Here is a 21,050-nt window from a genome sequence, read left to right as displayed (position 1 = left end):
AATGGCACAAAGGTGTTGATAGTGATCAAGGCCTATAGGCCAAGATGTGTGTACATTGGGGGTCTACGAATTGTCACACCTTTAGTACAGTGGGGGAAGTTTTAATCTTCTGATTGGTCAGTTTGGATGTCTCATATTTTGGTTTCAGTCACATGGTCAATGAAGGGATAAAAGAAGATTGTAACTGTTGCTCTGGCTCTTTTATTCTCGGCTCCTTTTCTTTGGCACTCTCTGTAAGAAATGTACAATTTTCAAACATCTTGCTGGTAACATTTCTTTAGTCACTCAGCAACCCTGCAGCCTGAACCCCTGTAGGCGGACCACCCTTACAGATGGTGCCGAAACCCGGGACCCCTTGCAGTGAGTTTTCTGAAATTTACTTTGACCGATCAGCAGAATGAGGACATTTTTTCACAGTTGATCTTGTGAATGGATTAAAGCTGACCTTCTGACTAAGGCATGGGTAAGTCTATTTTCATTGTTTAATGGTATGATAGGAAAGTCTCCATTTGCATGAATAGCATGAAACAGAATTTAGAAGGCTTTAAATAGCTTCAATAGTCTGGTTACTGTACATTTCTGCACAACATTTCTGAAAAGAGTGACACATTGTTTGCTTTATGGAGCAAAAAATTTGAGCCTACCTTGTGCAAACTCAAGAAACAATATATTGGGATTAAATGTTCAGATGGTGAAATGCTCAAATGTTGGGACATAATTGGCAATGCTGTCTGTCAATTATGTAACATATAAGAATACACTGTGTTCCAAACTGTTATGCGTGACATATTATAAGTGACATATCAGTAAGATTTCAGTAGAATAAACATTCAGATTTTAGTTTTTTCTAAGAAAAAGTTTGTTTGTTGGTTTATCCATGTCTTTATAGATAACTGGTACAAAATAATTTGCCAGGTCTATGGAAACCCTACTTAGAAGTTATTAAGCAAGTCATAGTTCTCATGCAATATGGGGAGGAAGAAAGATCTTTCTGAAGATGAAAATACCTGTTTGCTGCTCAACACTGGCTTTTTTTTATAGCTGCCCTTTTAATACAATTAATTTTTTGACAGGAACTTTCATTACAGTTTTTCTTAATTGCTTAAACACTATAACCAGGCATTTGAACTAAAATTTCAAAACCCTAACACCATTTATCAAAAAGCACACCCATTTCCCTAAACTATAAACACTATTCCCCTGTTTTGACACATGAATCAGATTTGTTGAACTGTCACTGCAAAACTCTAGACACAAATCCCTTCTCATTGCTTACACCATGTTGTCATTTAGCAAGCACTAGCATTCAATATTGTTCACTCAAGTCAGCATAGCCTGAGCTCAATTGGCACACAGTTATCCACGTGGAAACACTAAGTGTCCAAATTTATCACACATCAATCAGAACCTTCAATAGAGAGATAAAAGAGCCCGAGTCAGTTTATTCAGTTTTGGAACAATGGATCTAGAGAGACGTGATTGAAAAGGTCGAGGACACCAGAGAGGAGGAAGAGGAGGAGGAGGAAGAGGAAGAGGATGAGCAAGAGTGGTAAAGAGTAGAGGAAGAGGAGGAGGACGGGGATGAGGATGAGGGGCAAGGAGACAACGAGTCTCAGATGAAATTCCATTCAAAACCATGTCCTTGTCCATGATATGACTATGAGGGAGGCTGGGCAATGAGTTCAGCCAAACTTAAGTTCCTTCACCGTCGCCTCGATCATAAGAATCTTCAGGGAGGGAAACATGTAGGTACATGTACATGAGGTACATGTACCTCAGTGTATTCTACTGTAACTTTTGAGTGCTGTTCTCTGTTACAACACATGCATCAAATTGACTTACATACAGATAGAGTTTCTGTCTGCTTCCATTTTGTTAAAAGGATGTGTTACAGTTACAGTAATCAGTACTTCTGTTTTTGTAAGACACAGAGACGATGGAATGGAAGAAGCCTGACTAGACATTTCAGTTGATGTGTGCCAGGGGTGGATCAGGCATGCAAGAGGATTTTTCCCCCGCTGCCTGGATAGGGCCAGTAGAGTCTGTAATGTTGACGAGATTCTCTGGCCTGTCCCAGACTAAAGATGTGATGCTGGGGCAGAATTTTTTTTGTTGTTGTTTGGTGTATTTTACTGTAAAGTACATTAAGGAATAAAAAAATGTGCAAATGTATACATGTATACATTGCTAAAATGCAAGAATACAATGTACAATTGCAAATTAATAATATGATGAAAATAATCATAAGTGGGGGTGAGTTGTGCCACTGGCACAACTTAACCCAGGCCCTTTGGCACAAATGACCCCGGGCCCACAAGTTTGAAAAACTAGCATGATCCAGCAGTTAAGACCTAACATCATGCTAACTGTATAGACTCATTGTGTAGCCTGCTAAAGCACTAAAACATGTGAAATGTTTTCAAACGTGTCTAGAATTGTTCAGACACTACAATCAAAAAATCTTATCATGGAAATTTTAGTTTGAAAGGAAAAGTTTTTTGAGCTAAAATGTGCTTTCCTCTCATGCCATGTGTCTCTCTTCTTTGGAGGATGAGTAAAATGGATGGCTTTTTAAAATTATGTGGTCACATGACCAATTTTTTCTATGGTTTTCTAGAAACAATGGGTGAAACTACTTCCCCCTGGCACAAATCACCCCACTCTCCCCTATAGCAATTTGAAGTTGCATGTGTGACTGTTGAATTTGTTTGTCTCCTAAGTGGAAAACTGCTATTTTCCATATAGCTGCAGTAAAACCATGTGCAGGAGCATAGAATTGTCATGTGGCTACAATGTGATTCACAGTTGCATTAACCATCAAAAGGCAGGATTCAGTAACTCTGAACCTTTGCACTTTATCATGCTCCTTAACAAAAACATTGGTTTGGAAAGATTTTGAGCCAAAACACACCTCATACCCACACATTTCGAAGCTGGCATCACAATGGTAAAACTTCCTCACCTTTGTTTGGAGCATGATTGCACTTACACATAGCCACAGCTACATGCAGCCACATATATTTGATCTTCACACACAAAGTCAAATCTACATATGCCTCAAAAAATGTATGCATATAATGTTATTTAAGTCTTTACATCTAGACTGTATTATAACTGTGAATTTCATTCAGTTATTGTTTGTTTTGTTTTTCTTTGGATTTAGTAAATCACTTAGTTATCATTTGTCTCACCAAGTTAAATTTCAAAATGTTTGTTAGTATGTCTCATTCTTACCTAAGCTCAACAATTTGTATTGTCATTAATGCCTTTGAAACATTACTGAAACTTATTTGTTTTCTGCTTATTTGTATTTTGTCCATTTGACTTGCAACAGTGTTTTTGGACATTATTGGGGCCCATGCCACTCAGGCGCAGGGCCCTTTTGTTTTTCTAAGGAGAATTATTTTTTTTTCCGTCATCTGGGGCTTTTTGGGGGCCTAAACGTGCTCAAAAACTTTTGAAAATTGGCACACACATTGGAATCTGTGGCCATTAGGATGCTGCAAAGGTTGGGACCAGGGCGTGCCAGGGGGGTTCGACAGCGCCCCTTGAATGGTGTCCGAAAACTTGGTCCATATCTCAAACACACTTGCATGTATTTTTATGAAACTCAGTACACATATAGACCTCATCAGGCCTAACAAATTTCGTGCTCTAAGTTATATGCCAGCTCATCAGGAAGTCATCTATTATGGGTTGTTTGAAAAATGCATGCTCTGGAATTTGATATACTCCTCCTAGGCGATTAATCATAACCACCAAACTCGCATGAAGTCAGAGACACTGAGGATGTAAAATTGCGATCTGATTTTTGACATCTCAAACGGTTTGGCCGTGGCGAGGCAACGAATTTATGGCGAGAAAAGGGAAACAGGAAACGTGTTATAACCTCTGCATACATTGATTTTTATTAAACTTCAGCTGTGTATTCGTTGTAGGAGGCTGATCACATGGATGTGACTATTGTGAGTCAAAGTAATAGCGCCACCAACTGGCAGCAAGTGGTGTGTTACTTTCAAAATGCTTTAAGATCACCCTCTAATTTTTACCCAATTTGCTTCAAACTTCATTAGAATAATGTCAAGACATAATGAATGTAGACCTGTAAAAAGATTTTTAATATTTTACAAACACTGTTGCCATAGCAACAGATAAAACTTCAATATTTGTTTTGGATGGGTTTGAGACACTTAGCATGCTTCAAATTGCATGAAACTGGACTGATGTGTCAGGATTGTCATCCAGTAGACATGGGCAAAGGCTCAAAAACGGGCAGGAAGGAGGGCCTCTATAGCGCCACCTTTTGAAAAAAGTGGGGGGTTAGTTTAACCTACAGTCACCAAATTCGGTACACACATTGATCTCATTAAGCTGGACAACTTTCTAATTTAAAGTCATTAGCTCTGAACAACAGGAAGACTGATATCTTGGTTTGAATGTGAATTTTTTCTCTCCCTCTCTGTGGTACCCCCCCTCCACCTCCCCCTCGCCCCTCACTCCCTCCTCACTCCCTCAGTCTGACTCTTGTGTGTGTGTGAGAGAGTGTGTGTGTGTGTGTGTGTGTGTGAGGGTCTCTGTCTGTGTCTCTCTCTGTACTTGTTTTGACTATACTTGTGAGGACCAAATGTCCTCACTTATTTTGTGGAATACTTTCACAACCCACTAGTGAGGACATTTGACTGGTCCTCACTATTTTAAAAGGCTTATAAATCAGCCAAAATATGTTTTTATTTAAATCTAGTGATGGTTACATGTTTCTGTGATGGGTTGGTTTAGGAGTAGGGATTGGGTTAGGTGATAGAAAATATAATTGACCTGATTTAAAATCAATGGAAGTCTATGCAATGTCCTCACCAACACAGAAGTACAAACCTGTGTGGGTGTGTATGTGTGTGTGTTTACCCATTCTTTGATGAACTTATAGAAATATTGAACTGCAAATGATAACTTCACACTCATTTGAAATTGAACCATGACATTATATCACTATTTGGACAGGACTACTTTTCAAATGTCATTTGAGTTACAACATACAAGACTTAAATCTTTCATGTGCTGTGTTTGCAAACATTATGTACAACGCATGTCTTTAAATTAATTATTTATTGATATAATTCAAATTTATTAAAAATCACTATTTACAGTTTTTTACAGACGCTAGGACACATTTCTCAATACTTAGGTCACTTTTGCAAAACTCTTCACACAGTTCTCCTAACCAACTTTCAGCTTGGCAAAGCAGTTCATTTCACATCCAAAATGCACTACAACTACCAAAACACTTTATTCAGGTCTCAAATCAACTCATTCTTCCAGAACACTAGCAAAGGTTGACAGCTGACAAACACACTTTGTCACCCACAAAACAATGACCTAAAAAACACTAACAACATGTTGCATTATACAATGTTTTCTTGTGTAAAACAAGGACATATCTCTGTTTATAATTCACTGCAATATATGTTACTGGAATGAATCAGACATGATGCATAATTCGTCAATGTTTTATGTCGTTTATTTATTTTTATTTTTTTGTATTTAATTCCAAAATACAAAATACAATGAGAATCAGCTGTGGTTGGTCCAATTGTTTTTATAGCATTTAATTTTAAGATTTAAAATATATTTCATTAAAATATTACTGTATGAATGTAGCAAATTGCTGTCTTATTCAGTTCCCTTTCGATACTTCACTCGTACTGCGTATGGGGGAAAAGTCTCCCTTTTTCCCCGTCACTGAAGCCTTTTTCAATAACGCAGTGTAACTGCATCGTCATTGGTTCACTCATAAGAAGTTGTTGAACCAATGACGGCGCGGCATAGCTACGCGACCTGTGGCGAGAAAGCGCGCGAATTTTCCCGCCGAAAGGGGCGGGGTATAGTGCTATATAAGCGGGCGTTTCGCCATAGGAAACCAGTCCTTTCTCCTTCAGCGACGACTACACATCTCTTCGCTGATCTCCGCGCTGAAGCCGAAGAAGCTCGCCGCCGTTGAAGAGGCCCCGCAGCGGACTACGACAGCGCCGGCGCCCTCGTGGACTACTGCCCCGAGCGCCGTCTTCTAGACGCCCGCTGCCTGCTTCCCGTTCCGGCCGTCGCCTCAGCCGTCTCCTGCCGCCATCCGGCGCCCCCTCTGAGAGCGTTTCCTCGCGGTTCTATAACCGCTCTATAAGAGCATTCCTATCGGATTCGTCCGCTCTAAAAGAGCTTCCGCGGTCCTCGCCGCTCTAAAGAGCCCCCCAATCGCCGTTTTCACGGCGCCGGCATTTTTAAATGCCACGTCACTCCTGTGACACCTGCAGAGCCCCTCTGCAGGACAACGATGGACACGACGAGTGCGTTGGATGCCTGGGTAAGCCCCATGCGGAAGCCGCGCTCACTGACGCCTCATGCCCGCACTGCGAGTGCATGAGCCTGGCCTCTCTGCGCTCGCGGCTTGCTTTCTTCACCGGAGGCAGTCCCGCCGCGAGCCTGCGAGGAAGAGACAGCGGGGTAGAGTGACCCAGCGCCCGGAGTCGAGCGAGCTCACGTCGGCCCAGCCCCCGCGTGCCTCGCCCTCTCCCGCCAGAGAACAGTCGCCCGTCAGATTCTCCCACCCTGAGCAGCGTCCCTCAGCATACGCAAGTGACCTCGTCTCATTCGGTGGATCGGATGAAGAGCGGCTAGATGAGTCTATGTCTCTCGCGGCTTCCGAAGCAGAAGGCTGGGCTGGCGAGTCGGACGACCCCGCCCCCCCGCCTCCGCTGGAGCCCATCGAACACGGCTCGGGCATGGACGCCGAACTTCTCTGCGTCCTCTCTAAAGCTGTGGAGCAGCTGGACCTGGATTGGGCTCCGCCGGAAGAGCCGTCACGGAGCCGCCTGGATGAGTGGTTCCTGCCGGGAAGACGCCAGGCCCCTCGTCAACGTGCTGCCCCGTTCTTCCCCGAGGTACACGAGGAGCTGACCAAGTCATGGCGCGCTCCTTACTCTGCCCGCCTGCACACCACGCACCATTCAGCCCTCACCACTGTGGACGGCGCTGAAGAAAAGGGCTACGAGCACCCACCGCCCCTGGATGAAGCAGTGGCAGCTCACCTCTGTCCTCCCACGGCTGTGGGCTGGAAATCTAAGAGGGCCCTTCCTTCAAAGCCCTGCAGGACTACCTCCACCCTGGCTTCGCTACCTCCACACTATGGCGATCTTCCAAGTGTTTCAAGCCAAGCTTCTCCGCTCTATAGACGAGTCCGGCTTTGATGCATCTGCCTTCAGGGACCTCCGCAGCGCCACTGACCTAGCCCTGCGAGCCACGAAGGCCACAGCCCAGGCCATTGGAAGGTCCATGGCCAGCCTGGTGGTTTTAGAGCGCCACTTATGGCTCAACTTGACCGAGATCAAGGACGCGGATAAGATGGCCTTTTTAGACGCCCCTGTCTCGCCTTCCGGTCTCTTTGGGTCATCGGTAGAGGGTCTCACCGAGCGATTCACCGCAGCGCAGAAGTCGTCTCAGGCCATGAGACACTTCCTGCCAAAACGCTCCAGCTCCGCATCTGCTTCAAGCCGACCCAGGCCTGCGCCGGCTCAGCAGAGCAAGCCTGCCCCCTCTGCCTCCCAGGCAGCACCGCCAAAGGAGCAACGCCAGCGCTCTCGCTCTGCCAGACGCTCCTTCCCGAGACGCCAGGGACCCCGGCCCAAGATTGCGCTGGACCCTGTGACGCCTAAGTCATCCTGATTTAAGAGGAAGGAAGAGGACGGGGGAATGTCTCGCTGCGGCCGGACCACCCCAAAGGTCCTTTGCCAGTTTCCCCTCCGCCTCGTTCACATCCGGGCGTGGGAATGATGCTCAGTGTTACAGATGGGCCCACAAATGTTGCGTCCACACAAACCGCCGTTTTCACGGCGAACACATTTTTACCTTTTCTAATAAAGGGCAAATTTCCTCTTCCACTCCCCTCGGTGCACAGCCCCCCCTCAGGCGGGCTGTCAGCCGATGTCATTCAACCTCTTGCCACCCGGGTCGAGGCTTGGCGGGCCATCCCCGGGCTGTCAAAGTGGGTCCTAGGGATCATAAGTCAGGGCTACTCGCTACAGTTCGCCCGAAGACCCCCACGCTTCGGCGGGGTGCTTCAAACTTCGGTGATTTCGGACAACGCTCACGTTCTCCGAACCGAAGTCTTGGCGCTGCTCAGGAAAGGAGCTATAGAAATAGTCTCTCCTCCAGAGAGCGAGTCAGGCTTTTACAGCCGTTACTTTCTGGTCCCCAAGAAAGATGGCGGTCTCAGACCCATCTTAGATCTCAGGATCCTGAACCGCTCCCTCATGAGACGGAAGTTCAAGATGCTGACGCTGAAGCAGATCCTCGCACAGATTTGTCACGAGGACTGGTTCTGCTCACTGGACCTGAAAGATGCCTACTTTCACATCCAGATAGCCCCCCACCACAGGCGGTTCTTGAGATTCGCCTTCGAGGGTGTGGCTTACCAATACACGGTCCTACCCTTCGGGCTGTCCCTGGCTCCTTGCACTTTCACCAAGTGCATGAATGCGGCTCTTTCCCCACTCAGACAGATGGGAATCCGTGTTCTGAATTATCTCGACGATTGGCTCATTCTGGCCCACTCGTGAGCAGAGCTAGAACTTCACAGATCTGTGCTCCTCAGCCATCTAGAATGCCTGGGTCTCAGGGTCAACCTATCCAAGAGCTCGCTGCTTCCCAGCCAACGCATTTCGTTCCTGGGAGCAGTTTTCGACTCTGTTCGCATGATGGCAGTAGTCTCGCCAGAGCGCGCTCTGGCCATTCAGCAGCTCGCGGCTTCCGTCACAAACAAAGCCTACCTTCCTCTGAAGTCCTTCCAGAGGCTTTTAGGGCTGATGGCTTCCGCCTCCCCAGTTCTACGGCTCGGCCTTCTTCGGATGCGGCCTCTGCAGTACTGGCTGAAGTTTCGGGTCCCCCCCCACGCCTGGCGGCATGGCCGCTTCTGTCTCAAGGTCAATCAGGCCTGTCTATCAGCCCTGAAGCCCTGGTTGAACCCCGAGTGGTTCAAGCGTGGCGTACCCCTTCAGGCGGCGTCGCGAAGGACGGTGCTCTCGACGGACGCATCCAACTCAGGTTGGGGCGCTCTTTGCGAGGGCAGACCGGCCTTCGGCTCGTGGTCACACGAGGAGAGCCATCTTCATATCAACTGCCTAGAGATGCTGGCAGTGATTCGTGCCCTTCACTTCTTTCAGGCTCACCTGACGGGACGCCACGTCCTAGTCCAATCGGACAGCATGACGGTGGTGTCGTATATAAATCACCAGGGAGGTCTTTCGTCCAGACGCTTATGCACACTGGCGAAGCGTCTTCTGGAATGGGCTCTACCCAGGTTTCTGTCCCTCAGGGCGACACACATTCCTTGTCTTTGCAGATTCTGTGATTTGGCTCTATTAATTAATTTTTTATTTATTTTTTTCATCTTATACCACACATATTGAAATTAAATGAAAGCATGCTTTTGGTGCATAAGATTGGTGCACAAACGATAGTTCAGGAAGGTCTAAAAACACATGAAGAGAAGTGTTAGGATTATACAACATCAGCAATCACAGACATTCGCATTAGACTGGATTAGATTTCTCAGAGCACTGTGGAGTTTGAGCAAATAAAAGTATATAATATGCTTTGGAATTTTTATGGAGGTTGTCTAAGAAAAACAGACATGGCAGATTAGAATGATATTCTGCACTCATTTGAAATTGTCTTATGACATTCTATGACATGAAATTCATCTAAATTCATCAAAATCTTATGGATGTGGTTGTTGTGGTTTGTGATCAAATGGGCACTAGCTGCTGCAGTAAATGTGGTGTATTCAAATAACTTTTATAATATCCTTTTATGTTTACCCCCTTTAAATGCCTATTGCCCGCTGTGTACAGTTGCCCTGAAGTCACCGGGTTGGCGATGCAACCAGGTTTGGGCCCGCCGTCGCTGCTTGCAGCTATATATTTTTTTATTTTTGCTCCTCTGTGTTGCTCTTCATACACACTGAACAAATCCGATTCAAACTGAACAAATCCGATTTTACTGCGTGTCCATGTAATGGAAAGAAATTGAACATTTCTCAATATTTCAGTGATCTGCTAATTAAAAATACTTATCAATTGTTTCAGTATTTGTTTTATATATTTTTTTCAATACTTTTGAGTTGCTGTTGTTGCAAAAGTATAGGTTTTATACTTTATTTAACAATTGGAACATCGGGTCTTCATTTCTGACTTGCTGTGTTTAAGCATTTGCAAGTAAGATGAGAAAGATCCATGATTTTGGTATGGGGTAAGCTTAAATGAAAAGAAAATTTAAGCATTTTAGTAACGTGTTAATTGACTGCATTTTGTGTGAAAACGACATGAATTGTTTTAATGGTATGGCCACAACAGACAGATGTTGTGCTAAATGTGTTTAGAGTTATGAAAATGTGACTAAAGATTGGACAAAAGTATGTAAGCAAGTGAAAAAAACTGTAATGCCTTTCTAATAACCTCAAACCGTGCTACACAATATACTTGTACTTTTATATACATGAATTTGATTGTCCACAATGCACATGATTTGTCAATGCTTTTATTAATTTGAGAAATTTTTCAAGATATTAAGAAGAGATTAAAGTTTAGAAGAGGTTTTCTTTCAGAATAACATTTTTGTAAAGATAAGATCAGGAAAAGTAAATGTAGTTCAATCAGAGTAACTGTGGAGCAGGATGACTTCATATGATCTCACAGGTCCTTAGCACAGTGGTCTCAAACTGCCGGCCCGCGGGCCGTAAACGGCCCGCCCTCCCCCTCCATCCGGCCCGCAACTGATCTCAAAAATAAAACATAATCCGGCCCGCTAAATTATTATTATTATTATTCTCTAGTTGCTACCTGTCTGATATGCAATAATATAAAATTATTTTAGTAGGCCTAATGAAATTTGAAGTAAATGAGAAATAATGCAAAGGAAAGCAAATTTTCTGAAATGTTGTGCTTTCTTGCGCTTGAATGTTAATATGGCCCTCCTATTAGGTGGCAATCGCAGAAACGGCCCCCCGCGAATTTGAGTTTGAGACCCCTGCCTTAGCACAAATAAAGCTCATTGAGTCTGAACAGCGTGCATCATTCCAGCAACGGTCAGCTGTAGGGTGGAATAATGAAATAAGTTATTCTGATCATTATGTGTTAGAATCAAAATAAAACAAAATGTTTAACTTGAGGCAAAAATCCAAATGAGACTTTGTTACCATATGATATGAAATTATAATATTGTAAATTATAATTGAAATTATTTAAAAAACAGACTGTATTCTTACTGGAAAAGTTTATCTCCAAACAGTTTTCTGGCTGTTGGTTGTTGTTAGGTTCTCCAGTGCACCAGTTGGTGTAGCCGAACACAGTTCCATCACTCCACAACCACTGTCCGTCCTAAAGAGTGGAGAGAGTGAATACAAAGAGTGCACTACTGTAGTCAGACTTCAGAAAGAAGTTAATAAAGTTCTAGTTAAGTCAAACCATCTTAATTAGAAACTTTGCCTTTACTGTTCAAAACAGAAATTTCAGTTTAGACAAACAAACAGGTCTCCTTAGGACACAGTTTAACTTACTTGTACACCATCATGAGCACCGACCCAAGAACGTGTGGAAGGAGTAGGCAACAGACTCAGCAGGAAATTATTTTCCAGTTTATTACGCACAGATGCGAGATTCGCACCAAGACTTTGACAGTTTCTCTAAAGAGAGAGATTTTTTTATTCTCAATACAAAATCTAATTTATTAAGCAAAAATCATAAGTGTCTTTTTAAACAATATTTTAGACATTTTCAAACAAAGTCTGCTCTAATTGATTATTTGCTCAGTATCAATTTTCTGTATTCTTTGTATTCTGTGTTCTTTATTTGCAGAAAAGAAAGTTTTACTATAAAAGAATCACCAATCCCTTTATATTAAAGGGCATATTGCAGGTTAGAGCTTTAGTGATTCAATGTGTAGAAAAATAATGTATGAAATAGATTTTCTCGAAAAAACACGCATAAATACGCTACATAGGCTTCTGGAGTCGTTTTTTGTGAGAAAATTTTACTTCCGCATCTGAAAAATGCCTAATCGGACGTGACGTCACTGAAGGGAACGTGATCAATATAAACTATAGGAACACAATGGCTCGCAATGACAGTTCAGATGCTGAGGAAATTGTAAATGCTTATTTATACTCGTATAACTAATCACAGCCATACAATTAGCCTGCTATGTGGTCAAGAGAGCAGGGACAGGCCAGGATTAGACAGAATAACGGTCAAAAGAGACAAATTGAGCTGTTGTGTGAGGAGAACCAGTGGAGAACAGGACAGAGACCGGTGTTAGCTTATAGATATAACGTTAGGTAACGACATGTGCTCAGATCACAATATTGTACAGATTATTATCATGAATCAGGCAATAGCAAAGCTATTGGTCATCTAGGAGTAGGCCTAACTGATTACTAATAACAGAAACGAATAAACTTTGATCAAGCGTATGTCACACGCGTTAATATCCGTCCACACTAACGTTACGTGATATAGCCGTTTCTCATCACGACTGATTTGGTAAGTTAGTTAGCAAATGTAATAATCAAACACAAAACTTAAAATGTGCACCGTAAGTCTTCATCGAGCTGCATCTCTGACGGATCCGTGATCATGTCTCCCGCCGGCGGCCAAACAAACTTACTGTATGTGTTTCATGTTATCCTTTATTCATTAATTCTGTGTTATGAGTTTATTCCGTGCCCATTCACTGATTGTGTGAGGATGTATGACGCCGTGATTATGTAGTTGTGTGAACTTGAATGTATATATAAGTTTACATACATGGCATGCATGAAATTGGAGTATTTACATTACCAGCACATCATTCAAAACTGTTTTGTGTGAGTGTGAGACTGTATGCATGTGTACATAATTTGTATTCATCAGTGTTGAAATTGATTCAAGTAAAAACGGCGAAGAAGCATAGCGTGTGTAAGTTTATTCATTTAATATAATCATTTACAGAAGTATTACAATGTTGAACTCCATCATATCGCCAGGATGATAATCCTCCAGTCTAAAATGAACGCGTTTTTCGACGCAGATGCAGTGAAGTCCCGTCTCTTCACCTGCACAAAACAAACCCCGGCACAGCTATAGCAGCGTAGTTTTTCTTGTTAGTAAACCTCTGTACTCGATGTCCTGACAGGCTGAAGTTTGTGCAACCTCCACAAACACAATAATTTACCATTACAATGATAAATAGAATACAAAAACTACCGAAAACACACCGATTCACGGCCGCTGTTGCTAAATACCAATATATTCTGCACTGAATCAACACAAAGCTCTGCGAACATCTCCCTGTAGTGACGTAAAATGACGCGACGCTGAAAAAAAAACGGTTTTTACAGAGACCGTCACTTTATCTACTAAATTAATGCCCTTATATCTCGCAAAACATTTTTAAACCCTGCAGTACCTTTTTATATGGTATTTTTGTACAAGGTTATATATTCATCTCGAAAAAAATGTTAAACCTGCAATATGCACTTTAAGTGTCTTTAACTAATATGTACTAACATTTAAATTAATCATTTGATACAATGCACTTATTGTACATACATGTTTTTACATTGTACTAATTTATTTAAATAATAATTTACTGTTTAATCATCTATCTATTTATCTATCTATCTATCTATTGTTAAAGACACCTAATATAAAGTGTAACATTACCTCTGCTCTGATCCAGTTAGCCGGCTGAGAGATGTATTTGTAGCATCGGAACCCATAAATTGCCCATCCATCGGGGCAATCAAGGTCAGCTGCATCCGGTACATAAACATTAGAGTTCTTGTATTCACAACAAAGAATGTTTTTACATTTATTTATGTAGCTTATTTTATGATTGTGTGATTATGTGCATGTACTGTAAACATTTCCAAAATGTTTTTAAATAGCAAGGGTTTTTACAAATAAGGCTTGTTTACCTTGTGCATTCCCCATGGAAAAGATGATGAAAAGAAGCAGAAAACTTCTCAGCACTGCCATGATGAACCTGAAATGAATAAGCAGGAAAAGTTAAATGTCTGCATGCACTCATATGCTGCACACTGGGGATTCTCCAATGCATTAAAAGACAAAGAACAAAAATACTTTAGGTTGAAAATGTATTCAGTAGGTCTCTGTTCCAGAAACTCACCTTGGTTTTCAAGCTGTTGCCTTCAGAATCTCAGAGGAAGATTTTATAATATTTCAAATGTGTACAAGTGTTAAGTGTTAGAGAATGATCAAGCCGACACAGAGCCTGTGTACCATAACATTCGCATATTTACTGAAAGAAGATGTGTCATATTTATACACACAGGATCAGGAAATAAAATCCAGGATGTCCTGGGCAACCAATCATACTCAAAGATCAAACTTTACCATATATGGCATATTAAGAATTATAGTAACAATTAAGAGAGATCAAATGTTCAAATGTTCTTGTCTTGAGGTTCCGTTTACATGTGAGTGTAACATTGTTCAAGGTTTTCTTCACTGAAAAAAGTACATTTTTCTTAATTTTTCTTTTGCAAGTTTTTGCACTAATATTTTAAAGTAAATTTTACATGTATGGAATTAACTAAGTTAAGAAAAATTAACATACTTTACTATACATAATACTATACATACATAATATACTTAAAATTGCACTGAAGTATACTTGACTTGTACTGACAGAAAGGTCTAATACTGTACATGTACTCAATATACTTAACACTAGAACCGCCACGGGGTAAAATTTATGGCTGTTTTTCAAATGTAACCTACATAACAGATAAAACCAGATTAAAAAACAGAGCATTTATTCCTAAAACTGCCAGCAGGTCAAATTTAACCATGTATAATTCCTTTATTTTAGCACTGTGTTTGAGCAACGTGTAGGCTTACTGTTAGTGCAAATGGTCACACAACGCACGTTCAAATAAAGATGTTTTAGCCTACTCATAAATGTTCAAACTTTAGATTAACTATTAATTTTTGTTTTTTATTGTGTATTGTTTGCTACTGTGTTGCTATTTATTCAAGTCTGCCCTTTTCCTTGTAAGATTGAAAATATCCAAAGATATTTTTAAATGAGCAAAGACATTTGCTTTACTGTTTCAACCCCCTCTCTCTTGCTACAAGGGCCATTTCAAAGGCACAAAGGTGTTGATAGTGATCAAGGCCTATAGGCCAAGATGTGTGTACATTGGGGGTCTACGAATTGTCACACCTTTAGTACAGTGGGGGAAGTTTTAATCTTCTGATTGGTCAGTTTGGATGTCTCATATTTTGGTTTCAGTCACATGGTCAATGAAGGGATAAAAGAAGATTGTAACTGTTGCTCTGGCTCTTTTATTCTCGGCTCCTTTTCTTTGGCACTCTCTGTAAGAAATGTACAATTTTCAAACATCTTGCTGGTAACGTTTCTTTAGTCACTCAGCAACCCTGCAGCCTGAACCCCTGTAGGCGGACCACCCTTACAGATGGTGCCGAAACCCGGGACCCCTTGCAGTGAGTTTTCTGAAATTTACTTTGATCGATCAGCAGAATGAGGACATTTTTTCACAGTTGATCTTGTGAATGGATTAAAGCTGACCTTCTGACTAAGGCATGGGTAAGTCTATTTTCATTGTTTAATGGTATGATAGGAAAGTCTCCATTTGCATGAATAGCATGAAACAGAATTTAGAAGGCTTTAAATAGCTTCAATAGTCTGGTTACTATACATTTCTGCACAACATTTCTGAAAAGAGTGACGCATTGTTTGCTTTATGGAGCAAAAAATTTGAGCCTACCTTGTGCAAACTCAAGAAACAATATATTGGGATTAAATGTTCAGATGGTGAAATGCTCAAATGTTGGGACATAATTGGCAATGCTGTCTGTCAATTATGTAACATATAAGAATACACTGTGTTCCAAACTGTTATGCGTGACATATTATAAGTGACATATCAGTAAGATTTCAGTAGAATAAACATTCAGATTTTAGTTTTTTCTAAGAAAAAGTTTGTTTGTTGGTTTATCCATGTCTTTATAGATAACTGGTACAAAATAATTTGCCAGGTCTATGGAAACCCTACTTAGAAGTTATTAAGCAAGTCATAGTTCTCATGCAATATGGGGAGGAAGAAAGATCTTTCTGAAGATGAAAATACCTGTTTGCTGCTCAACACTGGCTTTTTTTTATAGCTGCCCTTTTAATACAATTAATTTTTTGACAGGAACTTTCATTACAGTTTTTCTTAATTGCTTAAACACTATAACCAGGCATTTGAACTAAAATTTCAAAACCCTAACACCATTTATCAAAAAGCACACCCATTTCCCTAAACTATAAACACTATTCCCCTGTTTTGACACATGAATCAGATTTGTTGAACTGTCACTGCAAAACTCTAGACACAAATCCCTTCTCATTGCCTACACCATGTTGTCATTTAGAAAGCACTAGCATTCAATATTGTTCACTCAAGTCAGCATAGCCTGAGCTCAATTGGCACACAGTTATCCACGTGGAAACAATAAGTGTCCAAATTTATCACACATCAATCAGAACCTTCAATAGAGAGATAAAAGAGCCCGAGTCAGTTTATTCAGTTTTGGAACAATGGATCTAGAGAGACGTGATTGAAAAGGTCGAGGACACCAGACAGGAGGAAGAGGAGGAAGAGGAAGAGGATGAGCAAGAGCGGTAAAGAGTAGAGGAAGAGGAGGAGGACGAGGATGAGGATGAGGGGCAAGGAGACAACGAGTCTCAGATGAAATTCGTACCACTAGTTGACCATGTCCTTGTCCATGATATGACTATGAGGGAGGCTGGGCAATGAGTTCAGCCAAACTTAAGTTCCTTCACCGTCGCCTCGATCATAAAAATCTTCAGGGAGGGAAACAGGTACATGTACCTCAGTGTATTCTACTGTAACTTTTGAGTGCTGTTCTCTGTTACAACACATGCATCAAATTGACTTACATACAGATAGAGTTTCTGTCTGCTTCCATTTTGTTAAAAGGATGTGTTACAGTTACAGTAATCAGTACTTCTGTTTTTGTAAGACACAGAGACGATGGAATGGAAGAAGCCTGACTAGACATTTCAGTTGATGTGTGCCAGGGGTGGATCAGGCATGCAAGAGGATTTTTCCCCCGCTGCCTGGATAGGGCCAGTAGAGTCTGTAATGTTGACGAGATTCTCTGGCCTGTCCCAGACTAAAGATGTGATGCTGGGGCAGAATTTTTTTTGTTGTTGTTTGGTGTATTTTACTGTACAGTACATTAAGGAATAAAAAAAATGGGCAAATGTATACATGTGTACATCATGTGAAAAGTTCCTTGAGGGGGAGAACCACAAGCAACACAACTTATTACTTGTTTTTGTAGTATTGTTTTGAATTTATCTCACCAGTGTGTTAGACTATGTTGTAGTGTATGTGTTTTTGAGGGCTTGTGTGTGATGTCTGAGGGCAAAGTTTGGTTTTTCAGCAAGAGTGAATGGTTTTGAGTGTAGAGCTTCATTTTGACCTGAAAATAGGATGTTTGGGGAATTGAGTGAGACGTTATGGATTTGTGTTTATTGTTTTGAGAATATGAGGCATAGTTTCAAGAAATATGTTTAAGCAATCGAGAAAAACTGTAATAAGCCTTTATCTGACCGAGTTCTGCTGTGCTCTAAATCATTCACAACTCTTATAATAATTTGATAATCTCCATTCAGTTTTCACACAATATTAGTTGTTTTCATGCCTTTTGCACAACATTGATGATGGGTTTTGGTCTAAAATCAAGAATGTCACATAGTTTAACTGCTAAAATGCAAGAATACAATGTACAATTGCAAATTAATAATATGATGAAAATAATCATAAGTGGGGGTGAGTTGTGCCACTGGCACAACTTAACCCAGGCCCTTTGGCACAAATGACCCCGGGCCCACAAGTTTGAAAAACTAGCATGGTCCAGCAGTTAAGACCTAACATCATGCTAACTGTATAGACTCATTGTGTAGCCTGCTAAAGCACTAAAACATGTGAAATGTTTTCAAACGTGTCTAGAATTGTTCAGACACTACAATCAAAAAACCTTATCATAGAAATTTTAGTTTGAAAGGAAAAAAACAGTTTTTTGAGCTAAAATGTGCTTTCCTCTCATGCCATGTGTCTCTCTTCTTTGGAGGATGAGTAAAATGGATGGCTTTTTAAAATTATGTGGTCACATGACCAATTTTTTCTATGGTTTTCTAGAAACAATGGGTGAAACTACTTCCCCCTGGCACAAATCACCCCACTCTCCCCTATAGCAATTTGAAGTTGCATGTGTGACTGTTGAATTTGTTTGTCTCCTAAGTGGAAAACTGCTATTTTCCATATAGCTGCAGTAAAACCACGTGCAGGAGCATAGAATTGTCATGTGGCTACAATGTGATTCACAGTTGCATTAGCCATCAAAAGGCAGGATTCAGTAACTCTGAACCTTTGCACTTTATCATGCTCCTTAACAAAAACATTGGTTTGGAAAGATTTTGAGCCAAAACACACCTCATACCCACACATTTCGAAGCTGGCATCACAATGGTAAAACTTCCTCACCTTTGTTTGGAGCATGATTGCACTTACACATAGCCACAGCTACATGCAGCCACGTATATTTGATCTTCACACACAAAGTCAAATCTACATATGCCTCAAAAAATGTATGCATATAATGTTATTTAAGTCTTTACATCTAGACTGTATTATAACTGTGAATTTCATTCAGTTATTGTTTGTTTTGTTTTTCTTTGGATTTAGTAAATCACTTAGTTATCATTTGTCTCACCAAGTTAAATTTCAAAATGTTTGTTAGTATGTCTCATTCTTACCTAAGCTCAACAATTTGTATTGTCATTAATGCCTTTGAAACATTACTGAAACTTATTTGTTTTCTGCTTATTTTGTCCATTTGACTTGCAACAGTGTTTTTGGACATTATTGGGGCCCATGCCACTCAGGCGCAGGGCCCTTTTGTTTTTCTAAGGAGAATTTTTTTTTTTTTCCGTCATCTGGGGCTTTTTGGGGGCCTAAACGTGCTCAAAAACTTTTGAAAATTGGCACACACATTCGAATCTGTGGCCATTAGGATGCTGCAAAGGTTGGGACCAGGGCGTGCCAGGGGGGTTCGACAGCGCCCCTTGAATGGTGTCCGAAAACTTGGTCCATATATCAAACACACTTGCATGTATTTTTATGAAACTCAGTACACATATAGACCTCATCAGGCCTAACAAATTTCGTGCTCTAAGTTATATGCCAGCTCATCAGGAAGTCAGCTATTATGGGTTGTTTGAAAAATGCATGCTCTGGAATTTGATATACTCCTCCTAGGCGATTAATCATAACCACCAAACTCGCATGAAGTCAGAGACACTGAGGATGTAAAATTGCGATCTGATTTTTGACATCTCAAACGGTTTGGCCGTGGCGAGGCAACGAATTTATGGCGAGAAAAGGGAAACAGGAAACGTGTTATAACCTCTGCATACATTGATTTTTATTAAACTTCAGCTGTGTATTCATTGTAGGAGGCTGATCACATGGATGTGACTATTGTGAGTCAAAGTAATAGCGCCACCAACTGGCAGCAAGTGGTGTGTTACTTTCAAAATGCTTTAAGATCACCCTCTAATTTTTACCCAATTTGCTTCAAACTTCATTAGAATAATGTCAAGACATAATGAATGTAGACCTGTAAAAAGATTTTTAATATTTTACAAACACTGTTGCCATAGCAACAGATCAAACTTCAATATTTGTTTTGGATGGGTTTGAGACACTTAGCATGCTTCAAATTGCAAGAAACTTGACTCATATGTCAGGATTGTCATCCAGTAGACATGGGCAAAGCCTCAGATACAGGCAGGAAGGAGGGCCTCTATAGCAACACCTTTTGAAAAAAGTGGGGGGTTAGTTTAACCTACAGTCACCAAACTCAGTACACATATTGTTCTCATTAAGCCGGACAACTTTCTAATTTACAGTCGTTAGCTCTGACCAACAGGAAGTCCGATATTTTGGTTTCAACATGGATTTTTTCACCCCCTCTCCCTCTGCAATGTCCTCACTAAGATAGCAATACAAACCTGCGTGTGTGTATGTGTATGTGTGTGTGCGTGTTTTTGTGACATATCAGGACACAAATTTGTATTCTTGAAGATAGATCCTAATGGGAGCATATGTAACATGAAAAGAATGGGAGCTAAAATGGATCCCTGTGGAACACCACAAGATAAAACAGCAGCCTCCGACAAATATTCCCCAATATTAACACTGAACTTCTTATTTGAAAGATAAGATTTAAACCAAGGGCAGCTCCTTTGATACCAAGACAAAGCTCCAATCGAGCAAGAAGAATAGAATGATCTACCATATCAAAAGCTGCACTCAAATCTAGCAGTACAAGTACGCCCAGAATCGGCAGCTACTAACACATCGTTTAGAACCTTTAGGAGTGCAGTCTCTGTTGAATGATATTTTTTAAAACTTGATTGAAAAAGCTTGATTACCTTTTTTTTTTTTTTTTTTTTTTTAATCCAGGAAGCTCTGCAGTTGTTGCAACACTGTCTTCTCTAAAATCTTTGAAATAAAAGTCAAATTAGAAACATGTCTGAAAAATGGCCAAAACATTTAAATCTAAGTTTGGTTTCTTTAACAACTGCTGATCTATAGCATGTTTAACGTTTCTGGTAGCATGTATGTTTCCAGACATTGATTTATGATGTTTAAAAGATAAGGCCCCACTGCATCGAAAACTTGTTTCAAGAGAAAAGGAGGGATGGCATCCATAGAGGAGCCCAATGGCTTTAATTGACCCACTATTTCTTCTTTCTATTTCTTTCAAAGATGGGAAAGAGAAATAGGTTCAAATTGCTTAAAATTCCACCGTACAAGCCGTTAGAGATATAATGATCAAAAGACAGACTAGATATCCCCAATCTAATGTCACTGATCTTGTTCACAAAAAAATGTAAGAAAATCATCA

The 21,050-nt window shown here is 40.8% G+C and overlaps 1 protein-coding gene across 2 annotated transcripts; it reads right to left on the bottom strand.

The window, feature by feature from the left end:
* Positions 1 to 10,524: 10,524 nt before the first annotated feature.
* LOC125249766 (galactose-specific lectin nattectin-like) lies at positions 10,525 to 15,543 on the bottom strand. Of its 2 annotated transcripts, XM_048162143.1 has the most exons (6): positions 14,209 to 15,542; positions 13,997 to 14,064; positions 13,743 to 13,831; positions 11,600 to 11,725; positions 11,309 to 11,420; positions 10,526 to 11,133 (listed from the first exon to the last, which is right to left on the bottom strand). In XM_048162143.1, exons 2-6 carry the CDS (start codon positions 14,055 to 14,057, stop codon positions 11,021 to 11,023), a joined length of 501 nt encoding a protein of 166 aa, XP_048018100.1. In that variant the 5' UTR covers positions 14,058 to 14,064; positions 14,209 to 15,542; the 3' UTR covers positions 10,526 to 11,020. The 2 variants fall into 2 exon arrangements, with proteins under 2 accessions (XP_048018102.1, XP_048018100.1); XM_048162145.1 differs by having other exon boundaries at positions 10,525 to 11,133; positions 13,997 to 15,543.
* Between the last annotated feature and the right edge of the window lie 5,507 nt (positions 15,544 to 21,050).

This window comes from Megalobrama amblycephala, linkage group LG16 (assembly GCF_018812025.1).
Source record: "Megalobrama amblycephala isolate DHTTF-2021 linkage group LG16, ASM1881202v1, whole genome shotgun sequence".
In the NCBI taxonomy this organism is placed as follows: Eukaryota; Metazoa; Chordata; class Actinopteri; order Cypriniformes; family Xenocyprididae; genus Megalobrama; species Megalobrama amblycephala.
This window is presented reverse-complemented; position numbering and strand designations above follow the sequence as displayed.